This window comes from Phoca vitulina, unplaced genomic scaffold (assembly GCF_004348235.1).
Source record: "Phoca vitulina isolate PV1807 unplaced genomic scaffold, GSC_HSeal_1.0 scaffold4, whole genome shotgun sequence".
NCBI classification, from domain to species: Eukaryota; Metazoa; Chordata; class Mammalia; order Carnivora; family Phocidae; genus Phoca; species Phoca vitulina.
The window spans coordinates 33,332,993-33,351,300 of NW_022589707.1; the positions used below are offsets into that span (position 1 = coordinate 33,332,993).

Consider the following 18,308-nt stretch of genomic DNA (forward strand, 5'->3'; position numbering starts at 1 on the left):
AGGAAGCACCCCCTGGATAAAGTCATGTGGGGCCATGTTGAAATGTAGTTTTCTAACCTAAGGTTTTGTGTGGGTGTGTTTTTCTTCAACAGGAGATGGCGAATATTTTGGCTCAGAAGCAACTGCGTTCCATCATTTTAACAGTGAGTACCTATGCGGGGTGACCACCTTGTTGGGCAGGAATGGTTTGGTGCATTCATTTATCTCCTCTTTTGGCTTCAGTTTGTGGTTTGTTCTGTGACTTGCTTCTGTGATGAAGCAGTAGTAACTAGAAAGGAGGAAGAAGTGTGCTTTTGGAATTGGAATAAACAAGGCTTTCCCACAGGAATGGTCTCATATGATTGGAAGGAGTCATCTCTGGAACTGCCCTAGAAAGACAGTCTGGCAGGAAGGGGAGGAAATCTCTCCCGGTGGGGCAGGTTTATTACACTCACCATCATGTTAGTTTTTAATTTTTTAATTTTTTTAAAGATTTTATTTATTTGAGAGAGAACATGAGGGAGAGAGAGAAAGCACAGGCAGGGGGAGGGGCAGAGAGAAGCCGACTCCCCGCTGAGCAGGGATCCCGATGTGGGGCTCCATCCCAGGACCCTGGGATCATGACCTGAGCCGAAGGCAGATGCTTAACGACTGAGCCACCCAGGCACCCCCTCACCATCAGTTTAGCTTTGTATGTAGGAAATCAGGGGCTCCGTGACTTAAAAATATCCACTGGTGTGAGCTTATACTGTTTTTAATGAGGAAGCTAACTGGAGACCTGTCAGACTCTGACAGAAGTCCTGAAATTCTGACCATCATTTCCCTGGGCCCCTTTGCAAGAGACAGGCAGGGAAGATGTACATGGAATCCACTGGTTAACTGCAATGCAAAAATGACCTGAAATGTGAGTGCAAAAGAAGCCCTGCATGTTATGTGGTGAATGTTTAGAAATAAATTGAAGGGCATGATTTCCTGAGGCCTTATCCGCTATTTGACTTTAACCAAAGACTGAAAGAAGCACGCATGATCGATTCCCAGCTTACCAAAGAAGCAATTTCTGTTTCTATGATTTCAAAAGGGAGTTCTGCAAGCTCACACACACACACACGCACGGACAGACATGCACGCATGCACACGCGTGCACATACACACACATTCCAATACAATGAGGCTATTGAAAATTAAAAACCTTATGAGGGCAAACACAATAAATACTCTAGAATCCAGAGCCAACAGCAATGACTACAATTTGTCATCGAGTTTGATTTTGAACTTCCTGGCTCACTAGGATAAAAAGAAACATATGACTGTAATTTTCGTTGTTTGATGAAAGAGGTACCCCAGTTCTTCGGGGATGACATACTTCTCCCCCTGGACCTGGAATATGAAATGGGTGTTGGTAGAGCATTCGAATAGATTTTTGGTCCAAGAATGGTTGGGTAGAGATTGCAGGAGGATTCATAATATGTTTAATCTTTATCCTGGTTCTTAGTAAAAGTGGAAAGTGCAATATTAGAGCATAGTCCAGTGAAGGTATTTGTGGGAGAGGAGGGGAGTGGAGAGACAAAGGATGAGAAATGTTAAATTAAGGTCTTAGCCTGCTATTCTTACCTGGGTGTGGCAGTCAGAGTTGGAATGCCCAGAGAGGGGGTGGGTAGAATGGCTAAAGCCACCGTGTCTGAAAGATCAGTTTGCTTCGATGGGACTTCTCCTATGAGACTTTGATGGCTGGAAGTTCAAGGCTCATATTCTCAGGCAAAAACTTGGAGTGCAGATACTTTTGAATTGTTAATAAAATAGACGGCCTGTACACCTCGGATATGAAATATTTACTCTGAATTAACATTCTGTTCTGAACTGGAAGGGTATGGCGTTTCATTCCACCTCCCTATCTCACTGCCTAGCTTCCCACACCCACCACCCCCATTATCTTGGTTCAGTGACTTTTTTCTGTTCCTCATTTTTCTCCCCACCCCTCCTGCTTTAACTGGCTATTTTGACACGGTACTCCCAGCCAGGGTGTAGAGTCCAAGTGCATGCTGGTTTTGGGGCACCTTGAGAAAGTTCTTTCAGACGGCAAGACGTGGTTGGGTCTAGCACATTCAAAAAGCCACATTGACCTGTCCTTTGGCATTTTTAAGGGATAACCATGGTCTCTGCTAAAGAAGACATATGTTAGGCCCAAGTGTTCAATCTCCTTTGTGATCCAGCTCCGGTGCGGGCAAAGGCTCCCCATATCTAGTCTCCTGCCATTTCTTTTATATTTGTTGCATTTTGGTTCTGTTTCTAAGGGGAAGGGTCATTTTGTTTTTCATTTAATTGTTAGCAGGCGAGTAAAGTTATGCATTACATGCACGTGAATTCCCTCATTGCATTGTGGTGGTGGTGGTCTCTGGATAGTTTCCATGGTGAATTAACTGCAGGCCTGATAGGTACTTTGCTTTTTTATGTTGCTTCTAAAACTTTTCCCCATTTAGAAGTTGGATCACCTTGTCAGACTGTTGATGGCAAGATGATGGCAAAATTGCTTCCAACACATATACACGATTTGTTTCTCTATTGCATGCAAGGAAGGCTTCTGTTGTAGAAATCCACAGCTCTCTTCAAGATACTCTATGTCAGGCACACTTTCTTGATTTATATGGCTGCAATCACCAGTACATTTCCAGTGCCTTCTTTTCTTCTGCTCCCTGCTGCACACAGCAGCTCTTTACCTGGAGTCTGGCCTAAACATCAGGAACTTTATTGGGCCAGAATAGAAAGAAAAGCTCCAAGATCACCTGCATCCTCACCTTTCTTCTGAAGGGTGGTCCCACCAACCTACATTCTCCGGGCCTCCAAGTGAAGACTTCTGGGGTTTTACTTGGCATAATGATGGGGGTTAAGTTAATTGTTGCTGGCTTTTTCTTTCTTCCTTTTTTTAAAAAAAAATATTATTTCTGAACTATCTCCCCAGCATGTCATCCGAGCTCAGAGAGCCATCAACAATGAAATGGCACACCAGCTCTATGTGCTGCAGGTGCTTACCTTTAACCTTCTGGAGGACAGGATGATGACCAAGATGGACCCCCAGGACCAGGTGAGTGCTCGCTAGACCGCAGCAAAAGCATATACGGGAGAGAAAGTGGTTATTAAAAATCTTTTCTTGGGCTACTCCCAAACCAGGAATTTGTAGATGATGATATTGTTTTATTATCATCTTAGAACTTGGGGGAATATATACTTTTTAAGATTTTTTAAAATTTATTTGAGAGAGAGAGAGCACGAGCAGGGGGAGGGGCAGAGGGAGAAGCAGGCTTCCCACTGAGCAGGGAGCCTGATCCCAGGACCCTGAGATCATGACCTGAGCCCAAGTCAGACGCTTAACCCAACACACCCCAGAACTTGGGGGGAATATATTTAAAATTTAGGTGAACATAGGCTCAGAGAATAAAGCAAATGGATTCTTTCATTATACATCAAACACATGCATATTCTTTTATTGGATAAGAAAGCCTGATGTCACATGGCCACAGATCTTGGCCCTTGGTCCTAATACCATCAATGGTAATAGCTTTGGAGTCAAGTTCCCAGACAACTTGGGCCATTTGGTTTCCCTGTGTGATACTGATTCAGGTGGAAGAATTAATTGCCTCCATTCTCCAGTGATCAGTGCCGAGGGTGGGGGGGGGGGGGGAGTCCCAGGTTACACCTGATTTCTGGGCTTGCGTCTTTGTTGGTTGGCTGTTTGTTATAATTCTCTCTCGGTTTCTGGTTGTTGTGCGTGAAATGTTATGCCTCCATCCAAAAGGGTTTTGGGGGAACTTTACTGTGTGAGGACAGAGTGAGAGGAAACAGCTGGGAGCCCTGCTGTAGCCCATTTTCAACTTAAGCAGCGCTGCAGCTTTGGAAAGGAAAACACTCATTACTGGCACGTGAGGGCCTGATCTAGCGCAGATGTGAGCCGCACATGTGAAGTGTGGAACTGCTGTAGCCCTTCGTCCGTGGCGCCAGGCCATGCGATTAAGAATGATTGAGAGGCTTGGAGAGGCTGTCCAACATGCCCTGGACTTTTGGCAAGGCCAAGTTTAATCATCCCAGAGAGATGAGACTGTCAGCTTACCACTTCTAGTGACGGAAGGCCATGCATTTTAATGTGGAATGGGCCTCCCCATTTGGAAATGCTTCCTTTTATTTATTGAAAACATATATATATGTTTTTTTCTTATTTACCATTTTAACCATTTTTTAAGGGTTTGTTTCCACGTAGTCACTTCTTAGTGGAGGTAGGGATCCCTTGTCACTTGAATGCTGTTCATAAACCTGCACGTGCCTCTCACTTTGGTTCGGCCAGTGTGGAACTCCCAGGTCCTTGAACTTGGCTTTCCCCAGACCCAAGCCTTCCATCATATTTGGGACTCCATTTAGAACTTCTAGGTAATTGGGGCGCCTGGATGGCTCGGTCGTTAGGCGTCTGCCTTCAGCTCAGGTCATGATCCTGGGGTCCTAGGATCGAGCCCCGCATCGGGCTCCCTGCTCCGCGGGAAGCCTGCTTCTCCCTCTCCCACTCCCCCTGCTTGTGTTCCTGCTCTCACTATGTCTCTCTCTGTCGAATAAATAAATAAAATATTTTAAAAAAAAGTACTTCTAGGTAATTGACCTAAGTATTCCAAACGACTTGGCCGTGAGGATAATCGTGGAATGAAGCCAGGGCTGACCAGCAGGGAGAACGGCAGGGGAACTCTATGCAGAGCCCTAACTTAGAACATCGGTTGTCTTTTATCTGTTTTTCTTTGGCCTGAAAGCAGTAATTCATTTAGACCCTGGGGAAAGAGGGAGTATATGTAATGTCACACAATGAAAGCAGCTCTTCCCTTCCCCCCCCTTTTCTTTCTCCCTAACGCCTTCAGGCTCAGAGGGACATCATATTTGAACTTCGAAGAATCGCTTTTGATGCGGAGTCTGAACCTAGTAACAGCAGTGGCAGCATGGAGAAACGCAAGTCCATGTACACCCGGGATTATAAAAAACTTGGCTTCATTGTAAGTAAGCTATCTCTCCAGTAAGCGCTCTCCTTCCAACATCAGGGGTCTGACCTCAGCCGCAGAAACTGGTGTCTCCTCCGAGCGTGTGGTCCTCTTGCGCCTCGCAGAATAGTTTCCACATTTTCCAGATGTTTAGCTGGTGTAAACAGGATCACATGACAATCTCTTCTGGCCGCAGTGCAGCAGAATAACTTGTACAAGTGTGACTAATACTGAGTTTGTTTATTCAGCTCTGATTAAGTGTCGTTAGCCCGGAATGCATGTAGATTTCATTTACTCCACATCACAAGATGCTTCAGGTTCTCTTCGAAATAAATGGGTGATGGCAACTGTGGGATGGATCTTATTATTGGGTTAGTGCTTGGATAACTTATATACATGGATTTCATATCAAAATCAAATTTAGAGTCTCCTGAAATGTATCCTATGCAATTTGTACTTTCCTAAAATTTTGTCTTGTTACGGACGTGAGTAAGACCGCTCCTAGATTTCCTTTTGTTCAGTTTGCAAATCAGAACGCCACTTGTCCTGAATATAATCTGCTGTTTTTGTTTCTACTTGGATTCCATTCTGACCTTTATCACCATGGCATTTCTCCTGTGACCTTGAGCTAATTAATCTCAAATTCTGAGGATGTAAAATTGGGTTTCCATTTTGTCCTCCATCATAAATGGCAAAAAAATGAGATTTTGGCTTCAGTGATTAGATCATTAGGCATTATTTTAAAATTGCAAATACAGTCTTCTTTAGTACACACACACAGACACATAGACACAAATATTAATCTTTATATACATCAGTATCACGCTTTGTATGTTATTTGGGAAACCCTGTCTTTCACGGGGATTGTCTTTGGAAATGTTTCCACATTAGTTAACATGTATTGTTTTTCATTACTGAGAAGTTTTTCATTTTTTGAATGGACTACAGTGTATTTAACCAAACCCTTTTGCTGAGTAATTCAATGTTTTGAAATTACCAATAAGTCTAAAATTGGCATCTTTGTCACCTGGTAATTACGTGCATCCGCAATCACATTATTAGGATAAATTTGTGGGACTGTCATTTCTATGGCATTTATTTTTTAAGGTTGTTGATATTTACCAAATTGCTTTCCACACTGAGTCATTTCCACATTAGCCCAATGGATCAGAGTGACTATTTTTTTAACCTCTCCAATCTTTCCTAAACTAAAAAAATAAATAAATAAATAAATAAATAAATCTGGTAAGTTATTGTTTTTATGGTGATAGTCTTAATATGTCTTTTCTAATAAGAATACTTGTCAAACGTATTCGGCTTTGCAACTTAACTTTACAGAGGTACTGTGACATCATTTTTATATAATCATATTTCATATCTTGACATTCCATTTAAATTTTTTAGTAGAATCTATTTTTTAGAATTTTAGCACAAAGTTTCTTGGCCAAGGGACCAGGTGAGAGCTCCCTGTACTTGATGTGTATCGATGGTCAAGGCTAACAGGTGGTCCCAGCCCTGCCGTCACCCATCTGTGTGTTAGCAGAGCCCGTTTATCAGGGATATAGCTGATGAATGTGGATGTAGCTCACGTCCTCCCTCCCCACCCAGTTCTTTCCAGGTTTTACTTTTGTGTGTTGAACAAGGCCTATCCAAATCATGTGGGAAGCCTCGCAAAATCACCCAATCTCTCTTGCTGTCCAGTCATATCAAAATGCCCTGGAAGGAGATCAAGGGATGTGTATTTCCAAATGCTCCCAATTGATTCTGATACCCTGTCCCAGTGGAGAGCCTGGGGGTAGGGAATGCCCGAGTTACTCCCATATCATTGTCTTCCTCTGCTACCACCTGGATTTCCAGTGCATTTGAACTGTGCAGAAAAGGCAAAACTCTAGTTCTTGGTTCATAGTGCCCCAGGACTCGCTGTGTCTCTCTGTCCCAGGTGGCGGCAATTGCAGAATGCACAGTGTCATTTCTCCTCCTGGCTGTGTACCTGAAGGACAGAGGAAAGAGGGGACACTGGGGGAAGAACACTTGCTGGGATTCGGATTATTACAGGTTCCTGGGATTATTACAGATCTCTAGGAAGGGTATATGTAATTGGGGCAGGAGGCATGAAACATCTCCCTTTTTATTTTCATGTTCTAGTCCTGTGTGAAATCAGCAGGGTATTTCATGAGCCAAAGTCTGAGTGACTTTTCTTCGTGTAGCTCCATCTATGTTAACACGTTGTTCATTCCTTCCACGGTTCAGTATTAGAGTGTATCTCCGTCTTAGTTTTCAGTGTCTGCTGAGTGTTCTGCTTCAAGTAGTTCAGGAAGAACAGTGTATTTTTTAACTGAAAGCTAATTCGATGTGGTTTTAAGGTTTTAGCTCTTATGTGGCCTCCTTTCAAAGGACTTGAAAAGTCATTTTAGAAAAAGCAAAGACCTGGAACCTAGAATAACCAAAAAGAGAGTGTTGGTTTCCTTTATTTTTTCATGGTTCTCTTTTTTTTTTTTTTTTTTTTTTAGTTTTCAATTTTAGTCCTTTCCCTGAAACTTCTTCCAGGCCACGATTTTGCATCAGAAGAGTTGAGAAATTGGGAAGACCAGTTAGTAATGATTTCTAATGGTGGAAAATTTCCAACAGCTTTGATGAGCACAGATTTTCACTTTTACAAGTCCAGTCAGCCAGAAATAGACAAGCCTCAGTAAATGGAATCATGCGCTCATTGCGCCACCTAGAGACCATTGTGCAAAAACGCTGGAAGCTGGCGGGGTGCCGGTATCTGGCCATAAAATATCTAGGTGCTGTAAGCTGTCCGGATGCACAGAAAGAGGAATAATCTTGCCTATTCCCTGCATGAACTCCTTCCTGTTGCCTCCTTTAGGAGCAACTGAGGTTTGGATAAGTTTTGGATCTCATTGAAGGAAAATTCAATTCGTAAGATGAAGATTGTTCTTTCTCATTTCCCGTCTCCCGAGTAGGCAGTGCCCAGGAAGTGTTAAATGACAAATTTTTGGAGTCGAGTGGGCCTAGATTTTAATTCCATCTTCCCTAATTCCCAGCCATTGGGCCAGCGCGCCAGTTGTTGAACCTGTTCAGGCATCAGGTTCCTCGGTTGTGCAGCTACCCATCTATTTCAGGGTCGTTGGAAGGTCATCAAAGATCATCTGTTAGTGCCTGGCACAGCGTCTGGAATGGAGGATGTACCCAGCAAAGAGTACTTCTCTTCCTTGCTTTTTGGAGAGCACATATCTGGAAATCACAGGCAGCCTTTTCAGTTTTCCAAAGTAGAAGGGGCAGTTGCTCCAACAAGCGAGCAGAACAGTTGTTAAAGGATAATAAAGCACAATACCTTTCAGAAGGCAGATGGCCTTACATTCCTTCTCAGCACAGCCTCCCAACAGAGCAGGTTTTTCTGATGAAATAATTCTGAAATCTCAATTTAAAGTGGCTAAATGGCGTGTTACACCTAGTCATAACACAGAAAAGCACCTGCTTGTAAAACAAAGCTGCTTAATCTTCTAAGATCTCTCGGTTAATGATTCTCTAGTTGCCGAACAGACTTGCAGGGGCCCCGGCGGGAGGAGGGGTCAGGGTTGTCTGGGATGATACTGTTCTTACTGGAAGTCAGAAGGCAAGCGTGCATGCATTTCTCAGGGTGACGGAAGGCAGATTCCCATATTTAGAATGACTTTATTTTGAAAACTAGAGAAATGCCCGAATCAAACTGTACCTTGTTGATTATAATGACCAAGAACTGTGCAAAATGGTTTTCATGCTCTGAAGAGTTGCATTCCTGGCCAGAAACCCTTCAGAGTTTGTCTTAATGTCAAATTGGTAGCTTCTCTATTCGTCCAGTCTGTTGGACGGTCCTTACAAAGGACATATCTGTAGTTCATTTTTCTGGTCTCTCTTGAACCAAGGCAGATGTTGAAGTTGGACAAGACTGTTTTTTTTTTGTTTTTTTTTTCCTAAATGCCTTTTCTTTCCCATTCCTTTAGCTTGACTGGGCCCCAAATAATCTCATTTTAAATGAATGAATGAATGAATCAATCAATCAATCAATTTAGTAGGTTCCATGCTGGGCGTGGAGCCCAACGCAGGGCCTGAACTCATGACCCTGAGCTTCAGACATGAGCTGAAAGCTCGAAACCTGAGCTGAGATCAAGAGTCGGACACTTAACCGACTGCCACCCAGGCGCCCCAATAAACTCATTTTTAAAAGAAACTGTTTCTGAACAGTATATTTTAATATGAGAAGTTTTGATAAATATTTCCCTTAACATTTTCAGATTGTCTTAAAAGAGAAAAGTGACTAAAATGTGGAAGTGAAAAAAGGTCATGAGAAAAAGATGACTTCAGAATTAAGATTCTCTTTTTTTTTTTTTTTTTTTTTTTAAGATTTTATTTATTTATTTGAGACAGAGAGAGAGCACATGAGATGGGGGAGGGTCAGAGGGAGAAGCAGGCTCCCTGCCGAGCAGGGAGCCCGATGCGGGACTCGATCCAGGGACTCCAGGATCATGACCTGAGCCGAAGGCAGTCGCTTAACCAACTGAGCCACCCAGGCGCCCAAGATTCTCTTTTAAAGTGTAGGTTTGATTGTGTTTCGGCATGGTCGAGGCCAGCACCCCATCTGGAGAAAAGATAATGTATTTACTCATAGTTCTCAAGAGAGGGAGCGTGCCACACCACAGAGGGCATGTGGACAAGCACTGGGGGGGGGGGTCAGGAGGCAGAGGGAGTGGGGGGGAAACGTGGATAAGAGCCTTTGTTGTGGTTTCCATGGAAAAGCAAGGCAAGATAGAGGAAGCAGGTTTAGGATTGGCCAGTTTGAATAATCTCAGTGGTCTTGGGAGCAGAGGCGCTGCCCCCAGCTGTCAGCCTTGTGGTGATGGGGGCCAGGGGACAGTGGCCCAGAGCGCAAAACCCTGATAAAGGAGATCCTTTGGGGTTTGCGATCTGGACTGGCGAGTTGGCATATGAAACGCATGCTTCCTATCTCTAGGAATTAGCTAACCCTGGGAAGGGCAGTTCCTCCAAGGTATCAAAGGATCAGAGAATACAAAAAATTTTAAGAAATGACTAATACAGATGCATGTTAAAATTTTTAGAGGATTTTCTACTTCCCAGATGATAGAAGGTAATTATGCATCTTTACGCAAGTATAATTATACGTAATTGCATATGCGGTGCATGGTGTCATTTTAATATATTTTTTTTCAAATACAGATGGCAGGGGATGAAGTGAGATGCATATTTATCCATGTCTTCCTCCATCTCCATCCCCATCCCTGTTTCCCTAACACAGGAGGAAGCCTCCTGGTCTAACCGTAACTGTGAGTGTAACATGGGCATTAAGCTTGGGCTCTGAATTCGGGCTGCCTAGGGTTGATTCCTTGGGCGGATTACTTGACATTTTCATGTCTTAGTTTCCTTATCTTTAATCTGGGGATATAAGAGTCAATAAATTTGTTATGTGAATTAAATTATTAGATACTTGTAAATCATACAGAAGAGTGCCTGGCACAGAGTAAGCAGACTAGGAATTTAGATGCAGTTATGCTCATGTTATAATAACTATTGATATTATTATTGAGCATCACACGGTGTCCCATGACCCTGTGACAGGCAGTGTTGGGGGGTGTGAGAGTTGTAAGTTGTGCCAGGAGGATGGCGAGAAAATTTGTGGTTGAAAATACGAGTTACTGATGAAAGAAAGTTGTGTGCTCGGGACACCGCAAACGTGTGTCGAGGGCCGACCTTTAGGTTCACGGGGAGAGAAGTAGAGTTGGTTTTTCCAAGTGAGGACAGATTAGAGAGAATTTTAAAATCAAAGGGGTTTGAAATATTCAGTCAATCCTCCATCCTCACGGTTCATGGATTCCGTATTTGCAAATCCAGCTATTCACTAAAACTTACTTGTAAATCAATACTCATGGTGCCTTCGTAGTCATTTGCAGACATGAGGTCAAAACAAGGGGACGCTCTGCCTTCTCCTTTCAGCTCTCCTACTGTAAATGGGAGTCCTTTTCATAGGCTAGCCAGGGCCTTGGTTTTTGAAATATGTGCTTTGTGTTGGTGGTATTGCTGTTTAAAGTGGTCCCCAAGCATAGTTCTAAAGTGCTGCTTGATGTTCATAAGTACATGGAGCCAGAATGTGCCTTATGGGGGAAATACGTGTGCGAGATAAACTCAGGTCGGGCACGACAGTGTCGTTGCTGTGAGTTCAGTGTTAATGAACCAACAATATATATTAAATAAGGTGTCTTTAAAAAATACATAAAACAAGGTTATGTTCGACTGATTGACCGAGTCTTGTGACCAGAGACCGGAAGTCGCCTCACCCCGTATCTCCCCTCGGAAGCAATGGCTCGGTATTCATTATCTCGGGATTTGCGATGACTTCATAGAACATAGCTGCAGGGAAAAAGCAGAATAGACTGTACTCTGAATGCTTGGGGAGACTTCAGTCAGGGGTGAGCCCTGGAGAGGAGAGTCCCAGGCGGTGCCAGGCTCATTCCCTCCTAGCCCCGTGGTCTGTGTGTGCTTAGTGGGGAAGAGAAAGCCCACCATTGACTGGCTGACAGGTGTTCGCGGTGTAGCAGGGCCTCTGCCCAGTGCTTGGCACACTGCTCAGCATGGTCACGGGGGAGCATGGCACCCTCCTGGGATTTGACTCATTTGTTTGAAGTCAGAAGCTGACTTCAGAGGAGGACCCTGCCTCGGTGGGCTTGGCTTATATTTCTGCATCATTCCTGACGGGACTTTCTCATAAGGGTTTTGTTGCTGAGAATGTGCTTCAGTCCCTTGGAGCCCAAGGACAGTGTTAGTAAGAATCCAGAGTACATGTGTGGGAATTGTAGAAAGTGAATTTTGACATTGATCTGATTGTGTGGTGCTCCTCACCCCTCCCCACTGTTGGCAGCAAACCACCTCTGGTAACCACAAGGTAAAACAGCTTTTTTCCCATGTGAATGATTTAATAATTAGGATAGTATTCCTAACCAAGCACTTTGTTTTCAAATAGTAAAATATGTGACCCATAAACAATAGTTCATCAAAGCAAAAGGACAACAAATGTTTTTTTAAACTGTCGTTTATTGAAATTCTCCAAGTTTTAGCCACACAGAATTCAGGAGGTCCCAGTGTGGGCTGGGGTGTTCTTCCAGGAAGCTCTGGCCAATCCTTGCCAGTCCATCCAGCCCCAGACGATTCCTTCCACCTGAGAGACCCCTGGGGGATGTTGGTGAGGGATTGTCAGTGACTGAGACGCCTGCGTGGTGGTAAATTCTCAGGCAGATACTGCGCGTGCCTGTTCCTTGGAACCCGGTCTTCTATGTTCTGCCTCATGGACGCTGCAGCCTGGTCCATTCTGATCACACACCCCCTGGCCGCATCTGAAATGCAGCAAAGCCCCAGTCCTTACCATTTCTACTCTTGCTCCATCAGGGTGTAAACTAGCTGGGAGATTCGTTATTAGTGAAGCTGGAGCAGAATCAGCCACCAGATGGCGCAAAACCACAGCCATTGACTCCCAACCAGACCCCTCCACCCTCACCCTGCCCCCAAACTTGGACAGACAGCCACCAGGACACCCAGTGACCTTGCAGCTGTGCTTATCAGTCCGCAGAGCAAGAAGTTGTAGGACCAAAACAGGGGCCTTAGGATCTCCTCGGGGGGGGGGGGTCCTCTAGCCTTCATGGGGGCCTTTCAGGGGCTAGGAACACTCTAAGGTGCCCAGCTGGCCTCCCTGTTAATTGAGATTTGTCTGTTGTTCATGGCAGATGAGCTTTTATCTAGTACCTATATATCCGACTTTCATTCTCAATTCTTTTTCCTTATGCTGTCGTGGAGGTCTTCTATATGAAGTACAATAGTCTGTCCATCTAGTATTATCTTCTGTCTTAACATGGATATGCAGGAAAGAATGCACTGGAAATGGAACAGCTAAATGAATATTGACTGTAGAAACAACAGTAATAATGTATTTTGAGTTAAAAATACACATAATTAAAATGGGTGATGCAATAACCTGGAGGGGGTACGAGTGGTCAGTGGAGTCCTAGTAAACCAGCATTGTTGGAACGGGGTACAAAGCTGTCTGGGGAAGTCTGAGATGATTTCTTTTCTTTTTTTTTTCTTTTCTTCTCTTTTCTTTTCCCTTCCTTTCTTTTTAAAATATTTATTTATTCATTTGAGAGCGAGAGAGAGAGAGAGAAAGAGAGCTAGCGAACAGGAGGAGAGGGGCAGAGGGAGAGAGAGAATCTGAAGCAGACTCCTCCGTGAGCCTGGAGCCTGACAGGGGGCTCGATCCCATGACCCTGAGATCATGACCTGAGCTGAAACCAAGAGTCAGACCCTCAACCAGCTGAGCCACCCAGGCACCCCTGAGCTGATTCTTGATATACATTTCTCAGGTGAATAGAATCTTATAGAATCATTTTTCAACTTTTGCTTTTAAGTAACCACTTCCTGAGTTATATGTTCAAAGATGTCGTTGAGACTTCTGCCTTGATGACAGAAAGTACTTGAGCCTTGTGGAGGCTTATGGATAATTTTTTGCTTTTATCTCTGCCTTTACATTCCTCACGCCAACAGACTGCTCTAAGACGGATTCGGAAAGGAACCAGTCAACCGAGGGCATTCTCTGAGGCTGCCAATAGTTGAGGCAAAAAGTTGCAGACAGTTGTGTTGCTCATTTCCTTGACTGGCGAGTAGGAGTCACGTCTTTCAAGGGACTCCTTCCTTACAGGTGAAGAGATCACCACTGTCCTGTCCTTACATGTCCAGGGTGGGCTCTGTGATGTCTTCTGTGGATGTCTATGGTTAAATGCTACAGAGCATGGCACACACTGTCTTCACCTTTGGTTTTAAGTGCGGAGACCATAGCTTTGTTGTTGTTGTACATGTAGAAGGGGAGAAGTTAGCTCTGGAAAGATCTCTCTGGCCGAACCCAGGAAGATCATGTATTGGTTTGTATTTTCCATCAGTGACCCCAGCAGAGCAGATGACTGGGACAGAGCTCCTGTGAGGTGGGCTCTTCGGGTTGGTGCAGCCTTGTGGGGCCACCTCTCTCTTGGGTTAGTGTCATCACGCTTCCTAACGCTGTAGAGAGACCATCAAGAAGTTCCATGCAGAATACTTGCAGATCTTTTCTTCCCTGATCTTGCTTTGCTCTCTGGCTCGATTGGGGAAGGACAGTCAAAACGGGTGCAGGGTGACTTGCAGGGGCAGCCCCAGCATGAGCTCTCACCAGGGGAGGCGGAGGGTGGGCCCTCTTTTCCTCTGCCCTTCTCTTGCCACGGAACATGTGTTGTCCCTCCTGTTTCCATCAGGTCAGCGATTTACATCTGTGCCATGTTATTCCCCTCATCCCCACCCTAGCAGAGGGGCGGGGGCTCAAAGGGGCAGTGGGAGCCAGGGATATAATCCCATCTCAGAATCAGCCCCCAAACCTCCAGCATTTACCTTACCTGCTGTGGATGCCCCCTGCAGATGGTGAAAATACATCTGTCCTTACTCCCTGACAAGGGACACGTGAATAATTGTACTCGTGAAATGTCTGGATATTTTTAAAGGAAATATTTTAGAAGAAAATTTTTTGAAATAAATGAACTATGGTTCTTTGTCACGAACTATGAGTCTTTGTCACGAACTATGAGTCTTTGTCATAACAATATTTGAGCTTCATCTTCCTCTTGTATTTTTTCTTGTGATTTATTTTAACTCAAGGCAAAATTTTATAGGGATGATTACCGAAAACTGAGTGAGGAAACAGGTTTCCCCTGCTCCCTCTTTTCCCGGCTCCTTTGCTGTTCAGCACCCGGTGTACCCAAGGGCCATGTAGATCTCCTGGCAGAGTCGAATCTGTTTTCTGTCACTAGGGGGCGCTCCTAACAAAGGGATGTGTATTAATTGCTCTCCAGGCTAAAGATGTCTTTGTAAGGCGCAATTCAGATGTGCTTGAGAAGGTGGAGTATTTAGTGGGGTTATTTTATTTACTTTATCTTTAGAGAGAGAGAGAGAGAGAGAGCGGGAGGGGAGGGGCCGAGGGAGAGAGAGAATCTTAAACAGGCTCCATGCCCGGTTCATAGCCGGATGTGGGGCTCGATCTCACGACCCTGAGATCATGACCTGAGCCCAAATCAAGAGTTGGACGCTTAACCGACTGAGCTACCCTAGCGGGGTAATTTTAAAAAGGTTCAGAAAAACCTGCTCCAGCCAAAACCTTTCGCCTTCCATTTTTAGCTTAAAACCCGCAAGAACTTTGTCCCCTTTGAAACACAGCTGTGGCAGAAGGAAGCAACTTATTGAACAGTGTTTGCCAATAACCTCTTTGAGTATTGTACACATCTTTTTGACATCCTTTCTTTATACATGGAATTTTGGAGCCAAGGGGCACCATCCACCAGGTGCGAGGATCATATATGGGGGATGCAGGCTTAGTGACCTATAAACAAGTCAAATTTATTTGAAACTGTGTAGCGCAGTGTTAGCACAGCCTCTGGGCCAGACTGCCTCTTTTTGCATCCCAGCTCCATTGCTTATCAGCTGTGAGATCTTGGACAATTGATCTAAGATGGGCAGAGTAATAGTTCCTACCTAAGGTTGCTATGGAGATTAGTGAGTTAATAGTTGTTGAGTTCTTAGAAACTTGCCTGGCACTGAGAAAATGTTAATAAATTCTGATTATTGATATAACCGTTTGGATCTGATGGCTGTAATCAGTCCAGGGTCTGCATTTTCCCCGTTGGATGACTGGGACAGTTCTCCATTTGACCATAACCAGCTGGGTCAGAGAGTAGAAATATGTAGCTTCAAAAGCGGAGCTAACCCTAAGAAGTGACACATCCCAAAGTCCATGAATTCTAGAGGATCAGGGCAGGAATTTTATACCCTTCAAAGAGCCTCTTTAATGAAGAGGTGGTTCTTTTTCCTCTACCTAGCTAGCTAGCACACAGGTCCATGGCTATGTCTTCATGGATCCAGTCGGTCACAGTAGTCTGCTTCTGTGAGAATTTTCAAAGGCAAGGAGGGCACAAAACCACAACATAAATTAAAAAAATTTGCTGCTCACAGGAGGAAGCACTCTTCAATTGGCTGACTCCATCCTGGTGAACCATTTGGAGTGCCTTGAGCTTAGAACCAGAGCATTTGATCAGAGTCTAGAATAGAATGAGCACTTACGGGGTTTTGGCATCTAGGATGGGTTGTTGCAAACATCCAGCACCTCTTCCCCTCATGCTTTGCTGTCGTTGCCTGGCCTGATGGTTTTGCCCGTGGTGGGATCCTCCCAGAGCACCCTTGAGAACAGTCCTGGCTCTTCTGGGGTGCAGGCAAGAGGGTGAAGAAAGGGTCAGTCCAGAGACCCCTGGTGCAGTTACGTGATTGCCATTGACCTTGCTTTGACAGCCGTGGAACAGCTCCCCATGGAGTTAGGGTGACTTTTATTTTTATTCTTTCTTTCCGGAGACTTCATTTTTTTCTCTTCCTTTTTTTCCAAATGGTCACCAATTGTCAATGCGTCTCATGGCTCTGAATTCGGTGTGATGTGACCTTGGGAGAGGAGGTGTGAGCACGCCATCCAGACCTGTTTCATGTCTGGGAGGAAGTAATTTATACACTAGGAACTGGCTTCATGGCATGGGATTCTAATTCTGGGGCTGACATTTTGTATGTGTAGGAAGACTGTCAAAACCTTTCCAATGGGAAGGGACAAGAACCAATTTGAGAATAATGCGGTTATATAAAAATTGTCCTGGTTCTGGCATCTTGGCACACTTCCTGTACTTGTTCATTCTGAAGGGGAGAGAAGGGGTGTGGGCAGGAGGAGTTCTCTGGTGGACTCTTGCAAACCTCCAGACTCTCCAGCGAGAAAGGACTCCCACTCCTGAGATGGTTCTGGAGATCACATAGTTAAAAGGGTGACAGGTGTTGATTAACTTTTTGCTTTCTTTTACCAAACTGATCAGCCTACTGAGAATATATGATTTTTAGGTGGCCCGTTGGGGTTTCCACTGGTTTTAGATCCGTAACAAAACAGCCACAGCAGGCAGCCCCCACCACCAGCAGCATTTTGGGGAGCGTCCTGGGGCATGGGTCAGATGGCTCCCATGCAGTATTTCATGGCATCTCTATAAGGCACAGGGCACAGCGACTCATCTTCCTATTTTGGAAATGAAGAAAATGAGGCTTTTTAGCTTTACGAGGTTAAAAACCTGCCAAGGGGACTGCATTGTTTTGGCAGAAAAAGGACACTCTTGCAAACTTATTGTGACTCCTTGGGTTATTTAGCCAAAGGAACAGACTGCAGTGGAAACAAGGTGGGGAAATGGGTGAATGTAGCGTATCTCCACATGGCTCTCTCTCTGGCCTCTAGGAGCACTGAGTGGGTGTGCAAAGCTGAGACATTCTCTACTCCCATCCAGTCCTGCCAGGGCTGAGAAACCCACCAAATGCTTGTCTTACTGTGGCCTTTTCATTCTCAGAACATCACCATGAATGAAGACTGCACACCAACTGTCTGCTTGCTTTTCTCTCTCTCTCTTTTCAAAAGATTTTATTTGTTTATTTGAGAGAGAGAGAGAGAGAGAGAGAGAGAGAGAGAGTGAGAGAGCACAAGCGGGGATAGCAGCAGAGGGAGAAGGAGAAGCAGGGAGCCTGATGCGGGTCTTGATCCCGGGCCCGGGGATCATGACCCGAGCCAAAGTCAGATGCTTAACCGACTGAGCCCCCCGAGGCGCCCCTCTGCTTGCTTTTCTTTAAGGGAACGTGTACAGACCATTGACTTTGCTGGTTCTGAAATCAAACCCAGCAAGAGCAAGTCCACATCCTTGTCTGGGGGTAGAAAGTAGAGTAATGCTTGCTTGTTCTTGAAAACAGAGTTGCTTCCAAATGCTCAGGGCCCGCAAGCGGCAGCACCCGTGTTGGGTCTCACTGCCGCCTGACTCCAGTCTCCTCTCAACCTCTAGGCTGTGCTGTCTGGCTATTTAAGGAAGAAGGAAAAGGCCAGATGAAAGGTCTCACTCTCTGTGGATTCAGTTCCGGTTAAACAGAGAGGCCTTGTTTCCATTCTCTGTTTGTTTCGCTGCCGCCCGCTCACTCGAGGTTCTTCAGTCATTTGAATTTCATCAGTTTTGTTTCTGGGTTATCTTTGCCCTTCCCCTCTTCTTCCTCCAAATTTGGAGCCTTTTCCGCTCAGAGATGATTTCTCTTTAACACACTGATGTTCACCTTGCTCTAGAACTAAGACAGAGTAATGAATGGAAGCAAGCGCTTTGATGACCAAGGTCTTGAATGCTCATCTACCTAACTTTATGGAAATCCAGAAACTGG

General features: G+C 44.7%; 1 protein-coding gene across 7 annotated transcripts in view; it reads left to right on the plus strand.

The window, feature by feature from the left end:
* The window catches only part of ELMO1 (engulfment and cell motility 1), a 514,971-nt gene that overhangs the window by 196,805 nt on the left and 299,858 nt on the right, over nucleotides 1-18,308 (plus strand). For all 7 annotated transcript variants that reach the window (XM_032401761.1, XM_032401766.1, XM_032401767.1 and 4 more), the window contains 3 exons: nucleotides 93-143; nucleotides 2,936-3,058; nucleotides 4,869-5,000. In XM_032401761.1, coding sequence (XP_032257652.1) covers nucleotides 93-143; nucleotides 2,936-3,058; nucleotides 4,869-5,000 — 306 coding nt within the window. The remainder of the gene's footprint in view (nucleotides 1-92; nucleotides 144-2,935; nucleotides 3,059-4,868; nucleotides 5,001-18,308) is intronic.